Here is a 25602-nt window from a genome sequence, read left to right as displayed (position 1 = left end):
GGGCGGGTCATTTATGATTTCAATGTACATTCATACAATGCAGAAGCAGGACTAGAAGTAAGTAACCATTATACCCACATTGCAGCATATTCAATGATAGTAATACATGTTAGTTTAGAGCAGTAAGAAAAAAACACCATCAACCCTCATGGCTCTTAGACGTAAGGCGTAAAAATGGTAACTGCCATGCAAAACTGGAAGAACTCTGAATATGGGGTTAATAAAACAGAACCCTAGCGTTAACTTTTGTATTGCATTCAAGAGAATTTTGCCTTGTAAATGTGTAAAAACGGGTTTTCAAGTGGACTCCTTGCATATGTATGAAAGCAAATATTTCTTTGCCAGGCCGCTGTAGCCGCTTTTCCTCTAGTGGAATACATTCTACGATAAAACTGTGCTATGCACGATACAATTCAATGAGAGATGGATTGTTTTTAAGTGAATAGAGCCTGGCAAATATGACCATAGTTGATCATGATATGGTTAGATTTGAGAAAGATCTTTGTCTTGTCAAGATAAACGTGAGGAACTCTCCTGAAACCCACTGAGGGGTCTGCTGATGAAGATGGATTCCTAAGAAAAACTGGGAGAGTACTCATAGGGGTAGCAGGAAATTCTAATACCAGTTAGGAGACTAAAAAAGAATGGGTTCTCTATACTACTCTACTTGCATTGAACACCACAGAGGGTTCAACTGCTGAAAGAACTTGTTTTTCACTAGCCCTACAAGTTTAAGTAATAGCCACTAGAAACATGTCTTTCAAGTCAGAGTTTGCAATAAAGGCTTGTAAATAGGTAAAAAAAACGGACTCATTAATTTTGATAGAACCTAATTGAGCTTCCAAGAAGTTGGGGTGTCCTTACAGGAGTAGAGACTTTCTTAAAGCCTTTAAACACTTTTATGACAGAAATGTTAAAACATGAAGCTTTATTAGGATGCGTCCTATACGCTGTTATAGCTAGAAAGTGGACATTAATCAAAGAGATCTGCAGCACTGCTTGAGCTAGACGTAATAGATATGGCAGGTGACAGAATTATGCCCTTTGTATTGTCACCATAAGCAAATGCTCTTTTATTTGAAGGGATAGCAAGCCCTTGTTGAAGGGGTTTTAGCCTCCCATAAAATGTCCATTTATGACTGTGGCAAATTCAGATACCCATGTTGTATCATGGCCCATGATGCCAAATTCAAGAATGTACGGTTCAGGTGAAATATATAGGCCTGTAATCTGGTGAAGAGGTTTGGGGCCACATGCATCATTGTTTGATTTTGCAACTCCTAATTTGCGATTTTTAGGGATTTTTTGCGATTCCTTAAAAGCAATCGCATTTTTGGAAATCGCTAAAAATAGCGATTTTCACAAAAATGCATGATGCATCCCAAAAACGTATTTAGGAAGTGCAAACGGCCGAATTTACCGTTTCGCACCGTTTGCACTTCCTAAATAGGTTGATGCATGTGCCCCAAAATTTGTACGGAAGCATCTTGTGTGATTTCACTGACATTTGCAGCAATTCAGGTTACCACCACTGTCTGGGCCACTCTGGCACAATGAGGATCATTGTTGCCTGACAATTTCAGAGCTTCAGGAATCAGAGGAAAGGGTAATGTCTTCAGCCAATTCTTCAAAAGCACATTGCCCAGAGAGTCTGGTTCTGGGAGCCTGAATGTGAAGTCCTGACAATTTTTGTTCTGAAACATGGTGAAGGCATTACTTGTATGCCCCATTCTGTAAAGATTTCCTGAAGAATACCATTGTCTAAATATCATTTGTGTTTTTTTTCGTATACCTGCTTAGGAAATATGCCTGCTGGTTTAGGACTTCTGGTGGGGGAACTGCCTTCAAAGACAGATCTCTGGCAACACCCACAGCCAGAATCAAGATTGTGTTCGTTATCAGAGACAACAGCAAGTCCTTGAGACCTCGACAGACTGGTCTGAGTTCCATTAAACTGATGTGACCTCCAGGGGGAGCTCATCCATAGGGGAAAAGCCATTGGCCCCCTATTGCGAGCTGCTACCTCCCAGGCTCATTACTTTTTCCAATTAAATACTTTCCCTGTACCTCCATTCATTTTACTTCCTAATGGGTGGGGCTAGGAAGCTGTCTCTCTTAGCAAGCAGAGGGAGGTTAAGACAACTAGCTGAGGCTGTGTTTAATTGAACTGCAGATGTCAGATTGGCTGGTATTTTGCTGTGGCTAGCCGGACATGCACAGTTCAGGTTTCCACATTCAAGACTACCACTGAGCTGGGAGAGTTGAGGCACAGCCCAATCGGTGTTCTATGGAGCGTTGTGTCTGTATGCCCCAGTCAATCATAGCGCTGCTCTTATGCTGTTTAGTATCAGAAGCAGCATGAGAGGAATGCTTGAATTGGCTGCCCAGCTTAAGGCTTATGTTCCCCAGGCTTAACAAGCACATCTTTACATCTAGGCAGTAGAAGGCAGGAGATTTTGACCTCAGGAGCATAACGGTTTACATCTTAGATTTAGTACATTCAAAATGCTACAGAATAAAATCCTACTGTAGAGGTAATCAGGCACACTTTATTAATAGGTATGTAAGGAAAAATACTTTCGCCCCACCACTTTACACTCATCAGCCAGCACTGGTGCCCACAACACCTCCTGGTAGGCCTCCCCACCCTGTCACAAAGACATTTATCGCACGCGTTTGGTGGGAATCACCTGCTTGCAGCGATTTGGCGCTTTGCCACCACCAGAAATGTGAGTTCTTTGCTGCTATTAGGATGAATTTGTTATCCCTTCTCCTTTTGAGAGCACTGATCTTCCAGGCATTGCTGGAGAGTTCCCATGTGTAGGTTTCTAATGAGGACAATTGAAATTCAGGAGGTCATGGAGCCCAGTAAAGTGGAAATTCAGTGGGCTGAAGCTTTGGCAGTCTTCTACAGAAGAGGACATTTCATATTGATGACACTCTCTCTCCTGAAGTAACACTTTTCTTTGTAATGTGTCCAAGTTTGCTCTCAGATAATATAGAACTTGTACATGGGTTATGACAGACTTCTGGGAATTTATAAATTGATCTATTTAGTGTAACAATGAAGTTGTTATTAGCAAGTTCTGTACTACTCTCTGAGCACCATTGCCTTTGATGAGCTAACTGGATAGCTATGAGCACATTCATTTTTTTTGACATGGGGGTAGGCTGACACTACTGCCATTCATTTAGGCCAAAGGGAAGCACTGAATACTAGTTCTGGGATGTTTCTTCTATGAATCTCTAGATTTCTCAGTCTCTTTTCAGTATTGGAATGTTGATGAGGCATCTTACAGATCTAGGACACATATTCAGTCCCCTTTCCTAAAATGCGGGAACATTTGATGAAGTGCTAACAGATGGAATTTTCCCTTTTTTGATGACCATCTGGAGGTCTGATTACTTTTTCTGTACTGTTTTAATGAACCAGAAAATCTATTGAGTAAAGGCCTCTTCCCTTTGTAGGGAAGAAACAGGGTCTACTGCAAATTTCCTCAGTGATATGAAGGTCTACTACTTTCTCAGATCTGCTGGTTTGTATTTGTGGAATAAACAGAGGAGCTGTGTTGAAAAACAGTGAATACCCATTCATGACAATAGAGAGCACCCATCAGTCATCTGTGATTTTTCCCCCCGATTCTTCCATTCTCCGTTAGAGTGATTCCCAGGAAGATGAAGGGATGAAGGTGTCCTTGGTGAACACTGGAAGTTAGTGGGCTCTGAAGAGTTGACCAGTTGAGACTGGCCTAACTTGTTCTTCAATCCTCTTCTCTATTGTAAGGGTATCCTACAGCCCTTCTTATGTTTTTGAAGTTGTTGATAAGGCCAACAAGGGGGAATAAACCCTCTGACGAGGATAACTGCAGCAATCTATCTACCTGTACTGAAATTTGAAACATTTCTTAATCTGCAGACCCAGAGACTTTAAGGCCTCTGCTTCATTTTTCATCTCCCCCTCTACGTATTGCTGGATAAGGAAGAGCCAGAAAGTGGTAGGTTAAGAATCTTTATCTGAGCATCAGGTTTAGGAGAAGTGGGGCATAACCAGGAAGAATAGCGCAGGGAGATATCATGGCAGTGGCTAGATGCTGCCAGGTCAATTACCAAACTGACAACCTATTTTTGAGACAATTGATATCTCTGGAACCATCTCTTCAAAATCTTGCCAGCAATGTTTTGGCATTTCTTCTCCGACTGGATTAAATTAATCCAGGATTTCCTTGATGTAACACTTATAAGGGCAGGGGCACTAGCTATCTTCAGTAATTTGACACAAGTACCACATATCTTCCTAACTGGCACATCCATCCTCTTACTTTCTCTGTCGGGAGGTGCTAGTTTCATACGCAAACACCTCTTCTTCCCACTGATGAAAGCAAGAAGTCATCACCCCTGTTGACAAATGACCATCCTCACTGTGAGTTGTTGGTTGGTTTAAAACTGGGGCAGAATTATCTAAAAGTTTTGAATTCTTACAGGATTAGGGTGAGCTAATCCTGTTTGTGTGTTTAAGATTGCTACTATGTGTGGTTGAAATTGTAATGATTGTAGGTGAGATTTGGGGAGGTTGATAGTGAACCCCAAACTGTGGAGAAGATCTATTGTCATCGAAGTGTGCTGTTGGCACTGATAAAGAGTGCTGGCTTTGGTAATTCAATCATCCAGGTAAGGAAATATGTGGATAGTTTATCAGCGCCGATACACTGCAACCACTACCAGACTGCAGCAGTTTGAAAAAGAGTTTTGAGGACAGCCTGGCCAACAGCAGCTTGTTGCTTTGCTTGCACGTCTACACAGTAGTGTTTTGTGAAAGTGTGTATGGTAGTCCATGTAGCAGCCCTACATATGTCTTCAAGAGGAATATTCCCAAGGAAAGCCATGGATGCCCCCATTTTTCTTGTAGAGTGTGCTCTTGGGGGGGGCGGTTAAAGTGAGTTTTGCTTTTTGATAGCATATTTGAATGCATTTAACTATCCATCTGGCTATTCCTGACTTTGATATTGGATTCCCTTTATGTTGTTGTGAAAAAGCAACAAATAATTGCTTTGTTTTTCTAAATGATTTTTTTCTGTCCACATAGTAAAGCAGAGCTCTCTTTACATCCAGTGTGTTTAGGGCTCTTTCAGCTACTGACTGTGGATTTTGAAAGAACAATGGCAGTTCTTTCGATTGATTAATATGAACATTTGATAAGACTTTTGGCATAAATTTAGGGTTTGTTCTAAGAACTACCCTGTTAGCATGTACTTGCATGAAAGGCTCTTGGTTCGTTAGTGCTTGTAATTCGCTAACTCGCCTGAGTGAGGTAATAGCAATCAAGAAAGCCACCTTCCACGTTAAGAATTGAAGTTCGCATGAGTGTAGAGGTTCGAAAGGAGGTCCCATAAGTCTGGTAAGTACTATATTTAAATTCCAGAATGGGGAAGGAGGGGGTCTTGGAGGGATCACCCTTTTAAGACCCTCCATAAAAGCTTTGATTGCTGGTACTCTAAACAGTGAAAGGTGTTGCCTGTTTTGAAGGTATGCTGCTATAGCAGCTAGGTGTAGCCTTATTGAAGAGTATGCTAGGTTGCATCTTTGAAGATGCAGCAGGTAACGTATAATGTTTTGTATGGAAGCATCTAATGGGTTGATTTGGTTATTGTTGCAGTAAATAACAAATCTTTTCCATTTAGCTGCATAGCATGCTCTAGTAGGTGGCAGTCTTGCCTCCTTGATAATGTTCATGCAATCAGGAGGCAAGTTAAGGTATCCGAACGACTTCAGGAGCCAGATCACTAGGTTCATCTGATTAGGATCTGGGTGCCTGATTTCTCCATGGTTCTGAGTTAGAAGATGGGGTGCGAGGCGCAGCCTTTGATGAGGAACTACTGAAAGCTCCAGGAGCGTTGTGTACCATGGTTGTCTCGCCCATGTGGGAGCAACTAGGATTAGCGTGAGTGACTGCTGTCGCAGTTTGCGTGCTACCAGCGGAATCAGCGGTGCTGGGGGAAAAGCGTACGCAAATCTGCCTGACCAGTTCATCCATATTGCATTGCCCTGTGACAATGAATGTGGGAACCTGGCGGCAAAGTACTGGCATTTGGAGTTTTCTTTTGTGGCAAACAGGTCTATTTCTGGGTGACCCCACTCTTTGAAGAATGGTTGGAGAACTTGGGGGTGAATCTCCCATTCGTGTAGTTGTTGGTTGCGCCTGCTGAGCAGGTCTGCTATCTGATTGTCTTTCCCTGGAAGGTGTTCTGCTAGGAGAAAGATGTATTTTGGAATTGCTCACTTCCATATGCTCTGTGCCAAGTGGGGCAGTTGTGGGGAGTGTGTTCCTCCCTGTTTTTGGATATAGTACATTGCGGTCATGTTGTCCGTTCGGATCAATACAGTCTTGCTGTCCAAGTATTTCTGGAATGCTTTCAGGGCTAGGAATATCGCTAACAACTCTAGTTGGTTGATATGCAGTTTCTTTTGCTTGGTTGTCCAGAGCCTTTGTACTGTGTAGTGAAGGAGGTGGGCTCCCCAGCCTGTCAGTGATGCGTCCGCTGTTAGTACTAGTTGTGGAACCGGCTCTTGGAACAGTCGCCCCTTGGAAAGGTTTTGTGGGTTCCACCACTGCAGAGAGTTGTGAGCGCGACTGTCCACCAACACTAGGGGCCCCATTACGATATCGGGCGGATTGCCTCCGCCAGGGTGGCGGTGGCCACCGCCACCCAGGCGGAGGCAATCCGCCCGACAACCACTCTCGTGTTCCCCTCCGCCTGATTAGGATGGCGGAGGGGACAGCGGCGGACAGAAAGACCGTCCGCCACTTTACCGCTGCGGTCGGCTTGCGACCGCGGCGGTAATAGATTAATATGGTGGCGGTGTCCAATGGACACCGCCAGCCATATTACAATGGCAAAAAGAAGAGGCCTTTCTGCGGCGGCAATGCCGCCACGGAAAGGCATGCGGTGATTGCTGCGGGGGCCCCCTGCAGGGCCCCCAGGTTGGCGCCACTGTCTGGGGGGCACATGGGGGGTACCTATGGTACCCCCCCACATTTGCATATGCAAATGCAAAACAGCATTTTTTACATTGTGGCGGGCGGTGCAGAGTGCACCGCCCGCCACAATGCAAAAATTACAGGATGTGCCCGCCACAGTGGCGGGCACATCCTAATTCCCCCCACAGGACCACCGCCCTTATGGCGGGCGGTCCCGTTCTACGATAGGGTGGCACTCGGACAATGTCCGCCCGTCATCCTAATGGGGCCCCAAGTCTTTTAGTTGTCCTTGAGCCTGGTTCCATTGCCGTGCTAGGCATTCCTGCAATGGACGCATTTGAAGTCTGGCATGGGGGACAATGAATATACAGGAGGCCATCATGCATATGAGCTGCATGAAGGCTCGAGCTGGCAGAGAGTGTTGTGGCTGAAATTTGTGAATGAGCATCTGCATGCTGGCTATCCTCGCTGAGTTTGGGCATGCCTTTGCCACCGAGGTACCTCACAGTGGCTTCCAGATATTGTTGAATGTGGGACGGTTGCAGATGCGATTTTGGGTAGTTTATAGAGAAGCCTAGGCTGTGTAGCAGCTGGAGTGTTTGGGACGTGCTTTCTGCACATTGTTGGTACGATTTTGCTTGTATTAGCCAATCGTCCAGATATGGAAACACATGAACGTGTTGTCTACTGTTGCTAAGCATTTTGTAAACACTCTTGGAGCTGTGGTTACCCCGAAGGGTAAGACCTTGAATTGGTAGTGTTGACCTTCTATTGTGAACCTGAGATATTTTCTGTGAGCTGGATGGATGGGTATGTGAAAATATGCATCCTTGAGGTCCAATGTTGCTAGGAAGTCTCCTTGCTGTAGTAGTGGGAGCACTTGCTGTAGTGTGATCATGTGGAAGTCCTCTGACAGTATGTATTGATTTAGGGGTCTGATGTCCAATATTGGTCTGAGGGAACCGTCCTTCTTGGGAATAAGGAAGTATAGGGAGTATACTTCTGTCCCTTGATGTTGGAAAGGGACTGGCTCTTTAGCCCCCTTTTCCAGCATGCATTTCACCTCTTGTTGTAGCAGGGTGATGTGTTCTTTGGACATAGGACGGTGTCTGGGTGGTATGTATGGGGGGGGGGGGGGGGTAGAAGTGAGTTCCAGGCAATAACCATACTGGATAATTTGTCTCACCCACCTGTCCGTGGTAATTGCGTTCCAGACAGGCAGGAATTGTTGGAGTCTGCCTCTGACCGGTGTTAGGTGGTCCAGAGGTAGCGTGATGAAGTCACTGTTTTGTGGCAGTGAGGCTCTGGTATTATTACCTCTACGTCCTCTTCCTTTATTGTTTTTTCCCCGATAACCTCCTCTGTTGGAGTTTTTGGTAAAGGAACTTTGTGTGCTGCCTTTGTATGATGATGATGTTTGGGAAGTATTGCCTCTTGTAGCCACCCTGAATGAGGAGCGACGAAAGGAACTTCTGTGTTGCTGAAACTGCAATGCTCCCATTGACTTTGCAGTTTCTGTGTCCTTCTTCATTTTGTCTAAAATGGTGTCGACAGCAGGGCCAAAAAGGAAGTCTGGGTTGACTGACTGATTAAGGATGGTGGACTGCACCTCGTTTTTAAAGCCTGAAATACGCAGCCAGGCATGTCGTCTTAGTAAAACACTAGTGTTTATAGACCTGGCTGCGGTGTCTGCTGCATCAAGCGCACATTTGATGGAGGCGTTTGTGATGAACTTTCCCTCCTGTATGAGGTCATCAGCTTGGGCTTTAAAAGGCTCAGGTAGGTTGTTGCATTAAGCTTTCAAGCTGGTCGTAGTGGGCCCTGTCATAACGAGTTGGCAGAGCTTGTGTATTGGCAATCCTCCATGAATTGGATGCCTGACTGCTACCCTTTTCCCTGAGGCTTCTAGTATCTTTGATTCCTTATCGGGGGGAGGGGCTTCCCCCGTTGTCTGTGAGTTAGCCCTTTTTCGTGCATTAGCCACTACTAGTGAGTCTAATGGTAGTTGCCCTCTGATGTAGGTAGGGTCTGTAGGGGCTGCTCTATACTTTTTCTCAATCCTGGGATTGATTACCCTTGCCCTGGCTGTATCCTTAAATATGTCAGGTGCGTGTTTTAACACTCTTTTAGCATAGGAAGTATTCTGACACTTTTTTCTGAAGTGGGGAAGGTGTCAAATAAGAAGTCTTCCTCTACAGGGTCCTTGTGCATATCTACATTGTGGTACTGCGCTGCCCTGTCTATTAATTGGTTGAAGACTATGGTGTCATCAGTAGGTGAAGGCTTAGTTGTATAAGAGGAGACATCAGGGATCGGATGGGTGTTATAAGGGTCAGTTGGCTCCTCCCATGGTTCATTTTTTAGGCTCAGGATCCTGTGGATAATCATAATCAGGCTGAGGATCCTCCCCTGTGTTCCCCTCATTGTCCCCATAGTGAGAAGGAGACTAAGGAGGAAACGGAGAGTCAGTGTCCTGTGCAGGATTGTCACTTTACCAGTCTCTGGATTAATATATATTTTTGCCTGGTCGTCTGCTGGATCAGGATGGAAGAGTTCTTCCTCCACTGTTTTTGGTTGTGACTTTTTTGGGTCGACAACACCTTCTGCCTCGACGACTTTTGGAGCCTTAGTGCTTTTCTTAGGCTCTGCCCTTTTTTCGGGTCGACAAGTGTTTTTGGGTGGACCGGGTCTTTCGGTTTGACACGTTTCTTGTGCTCGAGAGGCTTTTTTGGGTGACTGTCCTTCCCTGAGTCAATGGACTTTGTAGGATCAACTGGTGTTTTTGGAGCACTGGTCTTCGGGTCGATAGCCTTCTCCGGCCGGATTATAGGCTTCGATACAGCACCCTTCCCGTCAGCGACCTTCTTTGGGTCGGCGACTTTTGGCACAGCTGGCCTTTTCGGGTCAACGTCCTTTTTTGTGTCTGCGCCCTTCGGCTTGGCGTCCTTTTTGGGCTCGACGGCCTGTTTCGGGTCGACGTCCTCCTGCTCGACGGCCTTTTTCGGGTCGACGGTTTTCTTGGGGTCGACGCTTTTAGGCTGCACGGCCTTCTTCGGTTCAACGTTGTTTTTTGGATCGACGCCTTTGGGCTGTACGATTTTCTTTGGGTCGACGGCCTTCGGGTCAACGACCTTTTTAGGTTCTGGACCTTCTTTGGGATCGCGGTACTTGGCCCAGGGGTCTCTGAAGGTTTCGGTTTCGGAGCCGAGCCAGATGGCGGGGCTGGCGAATATTTCTTTGGATCTTGGCTAAGGCCTTTTGGCGATGCCTCGACCGGAACCTTCGGCAACGGGGTAATCGGTGTCGGGGGCAGTGTACTCACGATTTGCGCCGGTGGGATCTCGTCATCGAAGACCGAGTAGTCCTCGACGGTGACGATCTCTAGGTCCGAATCTGGAGCTTCTTGACGTTCTTGGTCATCATCGAAGATGTTGTCCGGTTCAGGTGCCTGTCGCTGCATCTCTTGCCTAGCGGCCTGTCGATTCCGTATGGTTTTCTTCGACCGAAACTGGGCGCAGGCTGGGCAGGTTTCTTCCTTATGGTCTGGAGAAAGGCACTTGTTGCATACTTGATGCTTGTCAGTATGCGGGAACTTTGAGTGGCATTGTGGGTATCTTTTAAACGGGCTCCTTTTCATCGACAGCAGGCCCACGTGGCGTCGAAAAGCCCCAACGGCCCGCGTCGACGACCGATTCGAGATGGAAAGGTTTATCGAGTCAAGAGGTACCGAGCGAGAAGAATACCATCGAATTTGAAGGACTTTTGGCCTTTATAAAAGTTTTGTTTCGATTCCGAAGTTGGAGTGTAGGAATAACATCCGAACCCAATGGCAGGGAAAAACAATCGGAGGATGGAGAGGATGCCCATGCGCACTGTAGTCCAGGGGAGGAGTCACCTATCTCGTGATACTTCGAAGACTCTTCCAAGACAACAAAGTGCAATCATCCGGACCCAACACTAGGCAGCGATCTATGCAGATATATAAATTCAGCAGCCCACATGCCTCGAACACAAAGATGTCATGTTTATGCGGTTGTCGGAAACAAATCCCTTCTTGTGTATTCGAGAAAGTTTCTAGTGACCTCTGAGCTAGCTGGCACTCACAATTAAGTTTGGTATATTCGATAGAGACCTACTGACCTAAGTCATATGTCATAACTATAGGATATATTATCCCAATGCACAGAGCCTATTGGGAATATAGGAACGACACCTCACTGCGGTTAAGGTGGCAACAAGGAGGTTTGAGACAGAGGATGCGTCCCTAGCCATGTATGAGGAAATGATAGATTGCATTGTGGATGGAAGATGTAGGTTGGGGGAAGGTTTAATCATTCAGATGAATCTTTAATGGTATCAAGCAGTCTAAGCTGTTTTTTTCTGTACTCTTTCAAAGAAAGGCAGCGGTCTATGTAGAATATCAAGAATTTGGCTCTGGTAGAGTGAGAGGAGGTGAAGCAAGCCAGTTGCTGGTTAGAAGGCCCATCTTTTATTTAAGGTTGGAGCTTGCCACTATTTAAAGAGGATTCATTCAGCTGGGATTATCATAACATCGACAAGGACCACTGATATTCAGGATTGGGTAAGGCCCGCGTAGTACCTTGGGCTGTATAGAAGTAACAACAGGAGTGGCAGAGAGGATGAGGTGTGTGTAGTTTACAAGTTTGTGGTTGCATTGAAGGTGAGGTTAAGGAAAAAATGATACTTTGAAGACTCTTCCGTGACAACAATGTGCAATCATCTGGACCCAACACTAGGCGGCGATCTATGCACAGATATTAATTCAGCAGCCCACATGCCTCGAACATATATTTTCAGTAGGGATTCTTTCATCAATTTGCTGTGGGGAAAATCAGGAAGTTGCCAGGGTAGATGTTTTCGGTTTTACGGACAGACGTTAAAGAATTAACGCTAAAGAAAACCAGGTTCTCGCATAGCCAGGGGTTGCAAAGGGAAAAAACAGATGCTAATGTGAGTGGACCAGAGCAATAGATGGCGAATGAGACAGTGGTTTTAGTTATGATGACTGGGCTGCCATATGCAATAAGTCCATTGAAGATATGCATGAAGGTGGAATGAGATAAATACAAGTGATAAAGTGGGCATCTAGGGCATGGTGAGATATGAGAAAATAAATGCCCTTTGCACATTTGTGCTCTTATGAACATGCAAAAAGGGGCGGGGGGGTCGGTAGGGTATTTGGAACAACATGTATGATGATACATTGGATTAGATGGGATGATGTGCAATGGCGGGGAAAACAAGTGAGGGAAGGTTGGTTTTGGGTCTTAGGTCCTGCGTAAGGATATGCATATTGGTGGCGGAACAATGCATATTGAGCCTTAGTGGAGCAGGAATGCCGCCACATTGCGGTTTCTGGGTCCTTACAGGCCAGAAACTGCTACCCTTTTACCTTGCAGGACTTACCTTGGAAGCTGGCAAGAGTCACCAGAAGCTTATTTGCATCTTTATTGAGAAGCCGGCGATAGATTCCATGGAGGATGCAGCTATGAGGCAGAAGGAATAAGGTACACTACTTTACTGGACCATTCAGATTCAAGAGGGTTCTTTAGAAGCGATGAATGCAAACTGCTGTTTTTCAGAAGAATTCTCACATGTTTCACTATATCTGATGTCAGATGGGGGTGTGGCTTATTGGGAATGAAGGGACCCTTATAGGAATAGCTCAATCTTATAAAACGAAGCTGGTCATCAGATGACTTCAAGGATCTATCATAACAGAGAACAAATCTCCTGGAGCAAGCAGTGATGCTGTAGTTTCTAATGAAACCGACCCCGCCCCAATGTTAACAGAACATGGCACTAGGAAGGCCCAGTGATTGTGTGGGGTCCTTAGTAAAGTGAAGTACTCAAGAGTAGTTCTTCCTACTTGAAAAAAAGTGAGGCTATAAGTTACATAACATCAGGGGACCAATCACAAGAGCCAGGGAGTCATCAGGGTGGAGGGAGATGATGCTGTAGTTTTTGCTTCAAAATCCTCACAATTTCCACAAGAACTGGCACTGAGTTGTTCCTGGATAGTGTGGGATCCTGGAGAAAAGGGAGGTTTGCAGGATCCCCATTTCTTACCTGTAACAATGTTCATTCGTTTCATTAACTATGTGCCCTGGTTTGTCACTGCCTGTACCAGGACCCAAGCTCTTCACAGGAGGCTTTTTCAGTGCAGAAGAAGAATGTGATGCAACAACAGGCATAGTGTTGGATGACTATACACTTCAGGTGAGTCTCCTGAGGGTGGATGAACACTGACAACAGATGGTTACACCGATGAAGAGAATGTACCCCTGGCGGCTGCATTGATGTTGGGGGGACACGTGGAGAAAGGGATAGCAGAGGCACCAATCAAGGAAAAAAGCTGCAAAAGAACCAGCAGCAGTAGGCCACACTGCCCCTGGTATGGCTTGCCATAAGTAACAAAACAACTTCCCGCAAAAGTCAATGGTATGTACTTGCCTGTTCAAAAAAGGAACCAATCACAAAATCCATACAGTGATAGCAGATATTTAATCTCACATTTGTGAGATTAAATATCTCACATTGTCAGATGCATTACCTTTTTTCCGTACGCTATTGTCAGGCACGGCAGTGGAAGGCAGGCAGCTGCGCTTGTGGTCTTCTAGGTCCTTGAACATTACATATTTCTTGCAATCATGGCAGAGCTGTGTGCGGCTGCCGCAGGTATCAGCATGGTCCTGTAACTTGCAGAAGGACAGATCCAGCTCACAGAATCCGCACCTTACGGAGCGCTCGTCGCACTCCGCTGCCTTCAGATGGAAAAGGGAACATGAGAACATGAATAGCTAACATTTTGTGTATCTCATTCTTAGAGTATGGGCTTCAGTAGAAGTGGTCTGTGACAATAACACTATGGGAAAGTGCTATATAAATAACAGATTATTATTATTACTGTATAACATATTCTCTGAAATAGCTGCCAATAACTAATAATAAATTGATGTTTCTACATATCCACATACTTATTATCCAGTCCAGTGTAAATATGCAGGAGAGTTACTATGTCAATCAGAATAGAGGTGGATAAGAAGATGATAGTGAGTCTGTGCTCAAAGCTGACCTTAGGCCTTGGTATCACCTAACAGGACAATGGGGTCTTACATAAAAGATCGCAAGCGGGGTGTTTTGGGAGTGCATGGATGTCCCAGATAAAATAGATCTGGGTCAGGGTTAGGAGAGTGTCTTTGCTACACCGGACTCCCATTTAGGCTCTGTGATTGTCTGTTTGAACATATATGTGTATGTAAATACAAAGTCACACTTATTTCTTCTTTCTGCACACATCCCTGATTCCCATTTAGGCCCTGACCACCAAATTAGTAACTGAGCCGAGGCGGAATAAACAAGAGCACAGCAGGGATTTGAAGAGACAAATACAGTAGGGCCAGAGGCAACAACAGTCCTGACACCACACGACCAGGTGTGAAGAAAAGCAGCCAAGACCTGGCAGATGCAAACGGGAGAGGACAGCAGAACTGAGAGAGCTGCAATTAGCATCCATTTATGCCAACAACCACTTTGCCTGTTTGATTCCAGCCTGTCCGGTCTGATCCTTTCACAAAGAATTTAACAACACTGAATACTGCTGTTGTCTTAGTGATTGTGCTTCCTTATCTTGGGGGTTTCTCCACTGGCTCCAAACAGATGTTACAAAGTACCTCTAAGTTTTAGTGGATCATATAAAGTTGGCAGATGGGCCTACCCCAGCCAGGTCAGTGTTGACCAACGACAAAATGTAGAAGCACCAGTTGGGCCGCTACATCATTGGTTTTGTTTTTCAGAAACAAACTTTTAAACTAGGGAAAAGTATAATGGTAAGATATTTACCATTGGCAGCAAATTCCATTTTGTACTGATAAATGCATGCGAGGGGTGTTGTAGCAACTGTTTGACGTTTGTGAGCAATTATAGGTAAGGAAATCTTGCATGCCAAATCACACCTTGCTAAATTTCACAAGGTCTTTATTTTTTTTCAAATGCCTATCATCAGGAGGCCTCCCTGAGAGCCAGAATACCACAGGCAGAAAGGCTGTGGAAATCCCACTACTGCATGTTGTGCGCATCCACTCATTTGGGTAGAGTTTTTAAAAGAAGGTGTATTGGAATACTGGATGGGAGGACTATTTCCCAATAAAGATTGTACCACACATGGGAGGATGGGTATATTGTACTTGAGTGCAAAGTGCTGAAAACTGCTACTATGTCACACATATAGGATCGTTTCAGTTTTTCTTTTTATGGACAGCGCCATCCAGCAAATCTTACCAGCCGAGATATTTACAAAACTAATGATACAGCAGAATATAGGGCAATATCACTGGCATGGAAAGCACTAACTTTTCATGACATAAAGCTCTTCATTTGTCAAAGTAGTGCTAATAATATTATTTCCATTACAGGAAAGGAACAAGTCAAAACTCAAAGCGATGTCATACATATTTTGGAAGCACCACTTTTAACTGAAATTTGACATTTGTGATGATTTCAACTAATGACAATGGGGATGCCTGGCACCGAGTGAAACCGTACAACCCACATTTTTTTACAAAATAGAGACCCAGGATCCAGTGGATTTTGACTTGCTATAATATTCTGTAATCGTCAAACTACTAGTAAACAAAACACTATTTCCACATATTTACCTGCCATAAAATACCAAATTTTACTGCTAATGCCAAACATCTCAACATCACCAACAATCCAATGCTGACCAGCCATACACTTGGACAGGACCGACTACTGGCCGACCCTATCTCTCTGATCAGTGTCCTACCACCAAAAGAATGACAGCACAAAAGCGAAGACCAAACCTTCAGATCCTTCGAAGACCTCTTGATAGACAACCTTATGCTTGAACTCATCTCTCACCCCATCAACTCCACATCCAACACTTATCTAAACAACTTCTAAACAATCTCTCCTTCACTCAAGGAATCTTCCCAGAAGCTTATAAGACAGACCAAATCCTCCTACTCCTAAAGAAACATACAATAGACCCTGATGACTTTGCCAACTACCGGTCCATCGCTAACCTACCATTCATCGAGAGCATTGAAAAAGGAATTTATCTTAAACTTCAGGAGCACATCTGTGCTAACCATCTTCTGCACGAGTAGCAGTCTGGCTTCAAATGGTGTTCGGACAAAATATCGATATAAAATATCGAGATACGATGATATTGAGTTTTTTTAATATTGTGATACACAAATATTGTGATGCAGGAATATTGTTGATAAGAATGTCCATTTTCTAAGGTAAGTAATATCGATGTCAAAAATATCTATGTTGTTAATATCGATGTTAAAAATCCATGTTGTTAGTAAGGTTTACAAAAATATTGTTGTTAATAATATCTTTTTTATTTTAGTATATGATTTATATGTATATGCTATACATTATTTGTATAATTATTGTTAATGTTTTTTATATAGTTTGTAAATTATTAGTTGTGTTTTAATTTAATGTAATTGTTTATTGTAATTTTTAGTGTCTGCAGGTTGTGAGTTTTGTAGGGGTATCAGGTGGGAAGTAATTTAATTATAAATAATTAATCATTTTAATTATGATTAATTATTCGATTAGAAAATAATTATGTAAATTGAGTAATTCATTTGTTTTTTAAGTCAAGTTTTGGGTGTGGGTTGTGGGGTTTAGAGAGGTACAGGATGGGAAGTAAATTAATTACAATGAATTATTTATTTATTTTTTTTTAAATTTTTGAAAACCTTTATTGTGCATCGAATCAGAACAAATACGGGCCTACAACCTGCCGGCCGGCCACGAAAACAGTAAAGCACCAATGCAGCGTTACGGCGACACAGTAATATCTCTCATTGAAGCAAGCATTAAAAAGGTTACACTGTAATTACCATATTACCATGTCCCAGAAGCAGTGAAGGTTAATTTTTAAAAGTTTTCATCGCAACCATTAAGAGCAGGTCGTATTACTCCGTACTTAAACAAAGAAGAGAAAAGAAACTAGGTCCATGTAGGTGGGACTTGACAATAGACACCCTTACCAATCAGTACAGTTCGCAACATGCAGGTTCCAGCCAGAGGATGGCCACAAATTATGCACACCCCTAGAGAGGGCGCAACATCCCAACTAATACCGCGCTATCACCCATTCCCCAATATGCCTAACACGGGCCAAGAAAAAAGGAAGAAATTATATAATAGCAAAAAGGCACCATAGAAAGAAACACGAACTAAAATTTACCCCCCCACCCTACACACATGCAGAGGCTACGGCCTACCCCCCCCCTAGCAGAGTGTTTGTCACCCCATAACCCGAAATATAGCGAGAGAAGAGAAAATCGAGAAGGAGAAAAAGAAAAGGAAAAAAGGAGAGAGAAGAAAGAATACAATTCACTTAGAGAAAGAGTTCCGTTAGGAAAGAAAAGGAAGGAGTATGAATCACATAAGACCGGGGGAGGGCCGTAAAAACATGTCCAAAACCGCCAAAGTACGTTATTCCGGCCACCCTTACCCCGACCCCACCACCAATACAGTACCAACATGTGAAATCCACCGGCAGTCCATCAGTGTCCCAGCATTACAAGAAAGACAGCTCCGAAGGGAAAGGGGACACCCTCAACCTTGCCCCCTACGGTAAAATGCAGCGACGCAGTCCAACTGGATCGAAAACGGAGCAGATGAAATTAGGGGATGAGAAGACCTCGTCAGGATAGGAGAGTGGTCACAAACGTTCATCCAGTCCGCTGCCGAGAAGACGGTAATGATACAGGAAGAGGCATCGCAAGGTAATGGTCCAACGAGTGCAGCCAGTCCCAATATTCGCCACCGCTCCAAGAAAGGGAAGTGCATTCCGCTAGCCGCCATTGAGGGATCTTCAGAAAATGGCGCCCGATGCCGTCTCTCCAGCCGTAAAACAGTCCCAGACATTCCGGTTCTACCCAGGGGTGTTCCCGCCAGTTCACATGCAGAATTGGAGTCCTGCGTCGCCCCCACTTCAGCGGCGACCGGGGCAATGGAGCCATGAAGGTGCATCACCGGGTGTGGCGTAGCGGCCAGATGCTGCGGACTTTCACGGACAGATAGGGGGGCCGCGGACAGTATCGCGTCCATCTGAGCCCCCAATTCCCCAGCGACGGTACGCAGGTCAGCCCTCAAGGAAGACAGGGCGCTCAGGATGTCACATAGTCGCAATGGCTCCATGGGGAGAGAGGGCGCAGCATTGTCCTCCAGTTGGGGCAGTTGTGCACAGAGCCGCTCCGTCGGTCGATAGTCTTTATTGCCAGCATTCCCTAATAACTCCAGCTGGTTCATAGCAAAGCGAGCCCGGACGGGGGGCGCAGGGGCAACAGTCTCTATCACCCGCGCCGCAATGCTTTCCCAGACCCAGTCCCGGGTGTTCATCTTCGGAGGATGAAGGCAGGCGAGAAGATGGCGCCCGTCCCTGCACTGCAGTGAAACAAAGTAGCGGCGGAGCCGATTCGGGTCCGAGGGAGTGCTACAGTGTAGCTTCTGCAGCTTCGGCGCACAGGTCAGAGGGAGCGGCAGGCAGGGCTCCAGGATCGAGATGCAGCTTCGGTGACACGGCAGCCAGCCCCGTCCAGCAGTCCCAGGCGATCGTCGTTTCACACGGGGCTGGGCTCACACTGAGGACAAAGACCCCGAGCCAGCCTCGCCGAGTCCGGAGAAGGTGAGGGCGTCGCGGCGCTTCCACTGCCGGGAGCAGGCTTCAAAGCACAGCGGCAGGATCAGGCTCTCCTCCCGGTTCCGCCAGCGCCATGTAGTCCGAGGAGTGCGTGCAGGATATCGCGGAAACCGGGAAAACAGTAAGAAGGCGAGCGGAGCCGAGGAGTCAGGCGGCCATCATGGTTGCTGGCCAGGCTCCTCCCCTACAATGAATTATTAATTAAGTTTTTAATTATTTAATTTATAATTCCTAGTGTAATTATTTTATTTTTAAGCTATGTTTAAGTTGCGGGTTGTGGAGTCTCTAGGTGCACAGGGCGGGAAGTAAATTAATTTTAACTAATTAATTTTTAATTATTGATTATTTAATTGATAACTAATTATGCAAATTGTGTAATCAATTTATTTTTAAGTTATGTTTCAAGTGCAGGTTGTAGGGTTTGTAGGGGTACAGGGTGGGAAGTAAATTAATATGAATGAATGAATCATTCATTTTTAGTTGTTAATCATTTAATTGATAGTTAAATATGTAAATTATGACATGTATTTATTTTTTAAGATATGTTTTAGGTGCACGTTTGGGGCTTATAGGGGTACAGGGTGGGAAGTACATTAATTATAATTAATTAATAATTAGGTTACATTATTATTAATTATTTAATTGATAATTAATTATGTAGAAGATATTTTTTTAATTATTTGTCAAGTGTGGGTTGTGTTTTAGGGTTACAGTGAGGGAAGTTAAGAAATTATGTATTGATAATGATTATTATTACTTAATTAATTGATAATTATGTTGTGAACTTATATTTGTTAAGTTATATTTTAGGTGTGTGTTTAGTTTGTAGAGGAATGGGGGAAGGTATTTAAGTAATCATATATTTTTTTTAAAGATTTATTTATTTAAACCCTTTTTTTTACTATTTAATATGTTAATTTGGTTATACTTTTGTTTATTTCTATCACATTTTGATTGTTGGCTGTTATGTTTATGGAAATATAGTGTTTTTTTATTATATTAATAAGGTTTGTGTTAATCGATAATAGTAAAAATTGCAATATTTATGTTATTTAAAAAAAAATAAGACATTACATTTTTACATTTAGAATTTTATATTTTGGGGTAGTTAAGAGTTGTTAAAATATAGGTTATTTGTTTGAAGTGCAGAACTTTCTCTGTATTGTACCAGTGAATGTAGTGGGAATAGTAAACTAGTAAATGTTACCACTCCTGAGTCCAACGCTTTCCCTACTGTTGTGCACACTTGAATAGGAATAGTAAATTGTACCCCTTCGGTGTCCAACACTTTCCCTACTGTTGCACGGAATGAAGTGGGAATAGTAAAGTTTACTCATCCTGAGTCCAACGCTTTTCCTACTGTTGCACAGACTGGAGTGGGAATAGTAAATGAAACTTTTCTGAGTCCAACACTTTCCCTACTGATGCACAGACTAGTGTGGGAATAGTTAATGTAACCTTTCCTGAGTCCAACGCTTTCCCTACTGTTGTACCTACTGGAGTAGGAATAGTAAATGTAACCACTTCCGAGTCCAACGCTTTTAGTAATGTTAAACAGACTGAAGTGGGAATAGTACATTTTACCTCTCCTGAGCCCAACACTTTTTCTACTGTTGCACACAGTGGGGAGGGAATAGTACATTTTACCCCGCCTGAATCCTACGATTTCCCTACTATTGCACACACTGGAGTGGGAATAGTAAGTGCTACCCCTCCTGAGTCCTACGCTTTCCCTACTGTTTCACACACTAGCATTGGAATAGTAAATTGTACCCCTTCGTTGTCCAACACTTTCCCTATTGTTGCAATGAATGAAATGGGAATAGTACATTTTACTCTTCTCGAGTCCAACGCTTTCCCTACTGTTGCACAGACTGGAGTAGGAATTGTAAATGTAACCTTTCCTGAGTCCAACCCTTTGTCTACTGATCTACAGACTGGAGTGGGATTAGTAAATGTAACCCCTCCTATATCCAACGCTTTCCCTGGTGTTGCACAGACTGGAGTGGGAATAGTATATTTATTATTCTTGGAGTTTAGTAGTTTCTTTAGTATGGTTTACCTATTTCATTTTATTATGTGTTTATGTATTTAATGTTATATTTTGTGTATATGTGACATGTGATCAAGCCTCGGCTGAGGTGAAACGCGTCATGGTGGGCTGTTATTCATCACGAATAAAAAGCACTGAGAACGAGAGCACGGAGTCGGTGGCTTTACTCAACTTTCCGTTTTTCAGCGTGAGCGTGTGTTGTGCTGATTCAGACTCGACGTAATGTGTATATATATCTACATTTATATAATGTTTAACATATTTTTAGTAAAACTTATTTTCATATATTGTTAATTGTTTGATGTATAATTAAATTGGAAATATTTTATATACTTTTTTGTAGTTCATATGTTCATTATTTTAATTATTTGTTTATGTGTATGAAAAATATACATATATATATACAGTTGTCAACCCAAACCCAATGCAGAATTCATGTTTTTTGCTAAGACCTACAAACATGATTCAGTACAAAAACGACGACACATGAACCCCAGCTTTCACAGAATATTAAGTTGCTTGCATTCACCCTAGATACTAATCTCACACAAAAGAAATACATTGTCAAAATAAAATGAAAACGGCCTGATACCAGCTCTCACTTCTAAAGAAAGTGAAACTCTTTCTTCTAGAAATGGAATACAGAACTGCTCTTCAAGTCCATGTATTCCTGCATCTGGATGTTGGTAATGCCCTACTTCATGGCCTCCCTGACTCCACAGTGGCACTCCTTAGCAGCATCCTACACAGCAGCATGTCTCATCCAGGGACAGAAGTAGTACGATCATATCACCCTCATTCAGATGGAACTCCGCTGGCTCCCCATGCCATCACAACCAGCACCCCGCCTATTTTGCGGACAAGTTAACCAACTCTGGTGGTTCTCGGTCACCCATAGCCAAGGTTCCAATCAGACCACTTCAACATTGATCCAATTTAGAAAAGAATTGAAGACTTACTTCTTTAAAGAATACAACATGACAACAGCATCCTATTGTAACACTCATTGATTTTATGCTTGTCTTTGACCATGTATAGAGCTTCACTGCTTTTTGGCTACGTTTACACTGTAAAAATACCAAATACATGCATACATACATACTACATACACACATTTGTTTTGGATTGTCCAGCAGTTGGATATAGGCTAAACTAGGAACATTGATTGGGCAGCTTTCCTTAAGAGTTAACAATTATTTCCTTGTGATTTTAATGTTCACATTATACAACATGTTCCATTGATTCCAGTCAATAATCAGCATATTTAAAAAGAAAATACTTGGTCTAATACATATATGGTATTGAATACGGTTTCGTACCTTATGCTCTTCCAGAAGATACTGCTGGATACTTTGATGGCAAAGATCACACCTAACCTGCAAAACAGAGTTGCATACATTCAAATGTACTAAATTACTTTGCATGTTCTCCTTTCGAGGAGAAAAAGCAGCCAGATAATGTCCCCTCTCATTGGCATGCAAAATAGGCTTGAATACAAAATCTCTAGGGACTATTTTTCACAGTTGAGGATGGCCCTACACTAACAAAACCCTTACGTCCACTGTATCACAAACCGTTGGCAACATCTAAAACAATGAATAACGCCATTACTTGAAAAGGTTTAGGGCCAGATGCATCAAGATTGCATATTGCGATTCTATAATAGCACATTTTATTGATCCGCTATTATGAATTGCAAAATGCCATGTATGTAGGTTTTGGCAAAAAGTTTGCGAATCCTACATATTCCTTATTTGCGACTTGCAAATAAGGAATGGCTTTCCATTCATTCCTATGGCCTAAATGCTGCCATGGAAAGGCTGGTGGTGACTAGTTTTGGAGGTCTGTTGCGGGGCCCCAGGGGGGTGGGGGGTGCACTTGGGAGGTCCCTCTGGTACCTCTCTACATGTCCATGCACAAGGTGGCAGACACTGCATGGTACCTGCCACGTTGTGCATGGAAATGCAGAACATGGTATTTTACCATTGCGGTGGGTGCTGCAGCAAGCAGCACCCGCCGCAATGTTAAAATGCCAGAGGTGGCAGTTGCATCATGATCAGGGGTGCGAGACAGCCGCATGGCAGGCGGGGGCCGGCGGTCCCGTTCCCGCTAGGATGGTCCGCCCGCCATCCTAATAGGCCACAAAGTTTTTTAAACTGGTGTTCAAATACAGCACAGGCTGGGAGGTTTCTACAGATTAAATCCTGGGCAATAAAATAATGTACATTATTTTAAGGTTTTGCAGTGAATTGGAAAACATGTAATATTACAGTATTATCCACTCTCCGAGAGGGGGTATTGGTAATTCCTTGTGCACTATTTTATTATTTTACTGGGATATTTGGAATGAGATCCTAAGTTTCTAGAGGCAAAAGAATATCCATGTGTCAGTAGTACTAAACAAGTAATGCCATTTTAATCAAAGTGCAGATGAAGATGCAATTCAATGATATATATTCACCTGCCTTGGGGGTCATTTCAGCTGGTCATTTACAAAAAATGCAACTTTTTGCATATATTGGTATTGCAAAGTAATGAACAAGTCAAATGTCTAGCTGCAGCTTGCAAACGGTTTCAGTCAATAATTTTATTTTACCAGTTGAATTACCCTTATTTTTTAAGTTCGGCATATGTGGTCCAAAATGAAGTAGGCTTCGATAAGACCATGTGTAAACCATTGCTAGAAGGTTAACTATAATTTGAACCCCAGGGTGTATTGAAGGGAGTAAGTATTTTAGCCACGGAGTTGTACAATCGCTTGATGATATTGTGCTCAATTTTCAACGCAGACCATGACTTGGAACACTGATTTAATAAAGCATTATCGTCTGCTACTGTGTTACAGGGCTGTGGCTCAGGCAAAGGCAGATATCAAGGGAGATGCTCTTTACAACCATTGTAGCCCAAGGGCAAATGTTTATAAAGTTATTAGAACATTCCACCCAGTGAGGGTAGAATGCTCTAAAATAAAACAGGGAGAAAGAGAAAGACAGACACTAGAAGGTTGCCGAAGACAGAACATTATTGGTCCTGATTTACTTCATTGTCTTAAATAGAACTCTCAACATTTCAGCGTTCCAATAATAAATATTAAATTACTCCGCGCTATCATGAAATATGTGTGTGTTTTATTCATTTTTGCTCTCGATAGATTTATGTTTGCATAATGTAGGGGTTCTTTTCCTTTTTTTTTAAACTTATCTTTATTCAGATTTTTACAACAATTTATTTATAGCCCTTGGTTCCCACCCTCCCACCCCCCATGAGGACAGGTGATTCAATTCCTATTTACAAAGAGATTTACATTACATATATACAAATTCATAAACCGGGGATAAGGGAAAACAAAGAAAGGAAAAGAAACACATATTAAGGTCAATATTCAATGCATTCTTGGTCGAACAATTTTTTTCTATACTGATAAATAGAAGGGGTTCTTTTCCACTGCATCGCTGCTAGAACTACTCCTAAACCTACATCCAATCGCCAACTACTGAGCGCTCTGCTGCATGACGACTAGCATATTACACTGTAATCTCAATTTTTAAAACCTTGAGACCAGGGGAAACACACATACTCTTCAGTAGCATGTGTCCAAGAGTAAGCCGTTTCTTCTGTGTTACAGCTGGATTGTTGCAGATCTATCGGCAACTCAGAGAGCAGAGGATAGTGGGTTAGTGCAAGTAATACCATTAGGTGAACAAAATAGGAGTTTCAGGGTTATCATGGTCGCTTACGTTTCCTTATTCATTTGTCTGGCGCGTTCAAAACTAAACAGCTGGAAGGTGGTTAGCAGCATAAACTAGCCTAGGCCTCAAGTAAATAATTTGCTAAGACAATTGTGGTGAGATAGTGAATGTACTGTAGAAGTGGTAGAATAAGGTAGATACAATTACAGAATAGATGAGAATTCTGGCATACAGCTATTTTATAGATGTACTTCACATCGAAGTGTTTTGGGAAACCACAGTTGCTGACTTGTTATGTCAAATGATCCTGTCTCTTATTTGATAAGACTATTTGAAGAGTAAGAACTTACTCAATTGAAAAGAATTTAATAGGACCTTATTCATCAGTTCGATGTTCTACAAAGATGTCAAATAACCCAAATATATGGTTAGACTCAATGGTGATCAATTTAGACTTACAGAGAGCATTTCCTTTCTAAGGTACCGAATGTTTCTTCAAGTGGAGGTAAGTCTCCAGTTGCGAAAATAAGCTGTCAGTGACCAGAGAGTAAAACCAGCCAATTTTGGGAAAGAAATTGCGGCCGTGCAAGAACCACAAGCAAATTGAAAACCACTTCAGATGCTGCAATCCTATGTTGAATCAATAATTCGTATTAGAACATTGGAATGTTGGGAGCTCCATTGCAGACAATAGAGTGCTCCCTGCTTCTACGGGGCGGTAAAGGCCCGCAGAGCAACATTCCAATGTTCAACAAAGGCTTTTCGAAGTTCGAGGGGATTTATATTCCCTCGAGCTTCGAGAACTCTTTGGTTAATTTGCTAGAACATTCTGCCCTCTAGTGGCAGAATGTTCTAATAGCCTTATAGCCCTTCGTAGCAGGGCTATACCGGCTATTAAAGTCCCGCTGTTTCGTTTAAGTCCCTCGCCTTTGGCTCTGGCCTTTAACGATTCAGCGGGCCTTTAAAAGCCGGTATAGCCCGCTATGGCGGGCTATAAGGCTACATTAATGTCCTTTGAGATTACTCTCAAGACTTAACTGTATGCTCACAGAGTCCCCTCACAAGTGCCACTTAAGTCCACATACAATACTTACTCATTCTGCGAACTACAGAGCAAAGGAATTGGTTTTAGCCAAAGCCATTAGAGAAAAAGCCTTCTCTATACACA

The 25602-nt window shown here is 43.2% G+C and overlaps 1 protein-coding gene across 1 annotated transcript in view; it reads right to left on the bottom strand.

The window, feature by feature from the left end:
• The window catches only part of XAF1 (XIAP associated factor 1), a 110086-nt gene that overhangs the window by 39258 nt on the left and 45226 nt on the right, over positions 1-25602 (bottom strand). The window contains exons 3-4 of the mRNA XM_086947738.1: positions 22065-22121; positions 13551-13761 (exon numbers count right to left, since the gene is read on the bottom strand). Coding sequence (XP_086803864.1) covers positions 13551-13761; positions 22065-22121 — 268 coding nt within the window. The remainder of the gene's footprint in view (positions 1-13550; positions 13762-22064; positions 22122-25602) is intronic.

This window comes from Lissotriton vulgaris, chromosome 12 (assembly GCF_964263255.1).
Source record: "Lissotriton vulgaris chromosome 12, aLisVul1.2, whole genome shotgun sequence".
Lineage (NCBI taxonomy): Eukaryota > Metazoa > Chordata > Amphibia > Caudata > Salamandridae > Lissotriton > Lissotriton vulgaris.
Note: the sequence above shows the minus strand (reverse complement) of the source record. Positions and strands in the feature narration are given on the sequence as shown.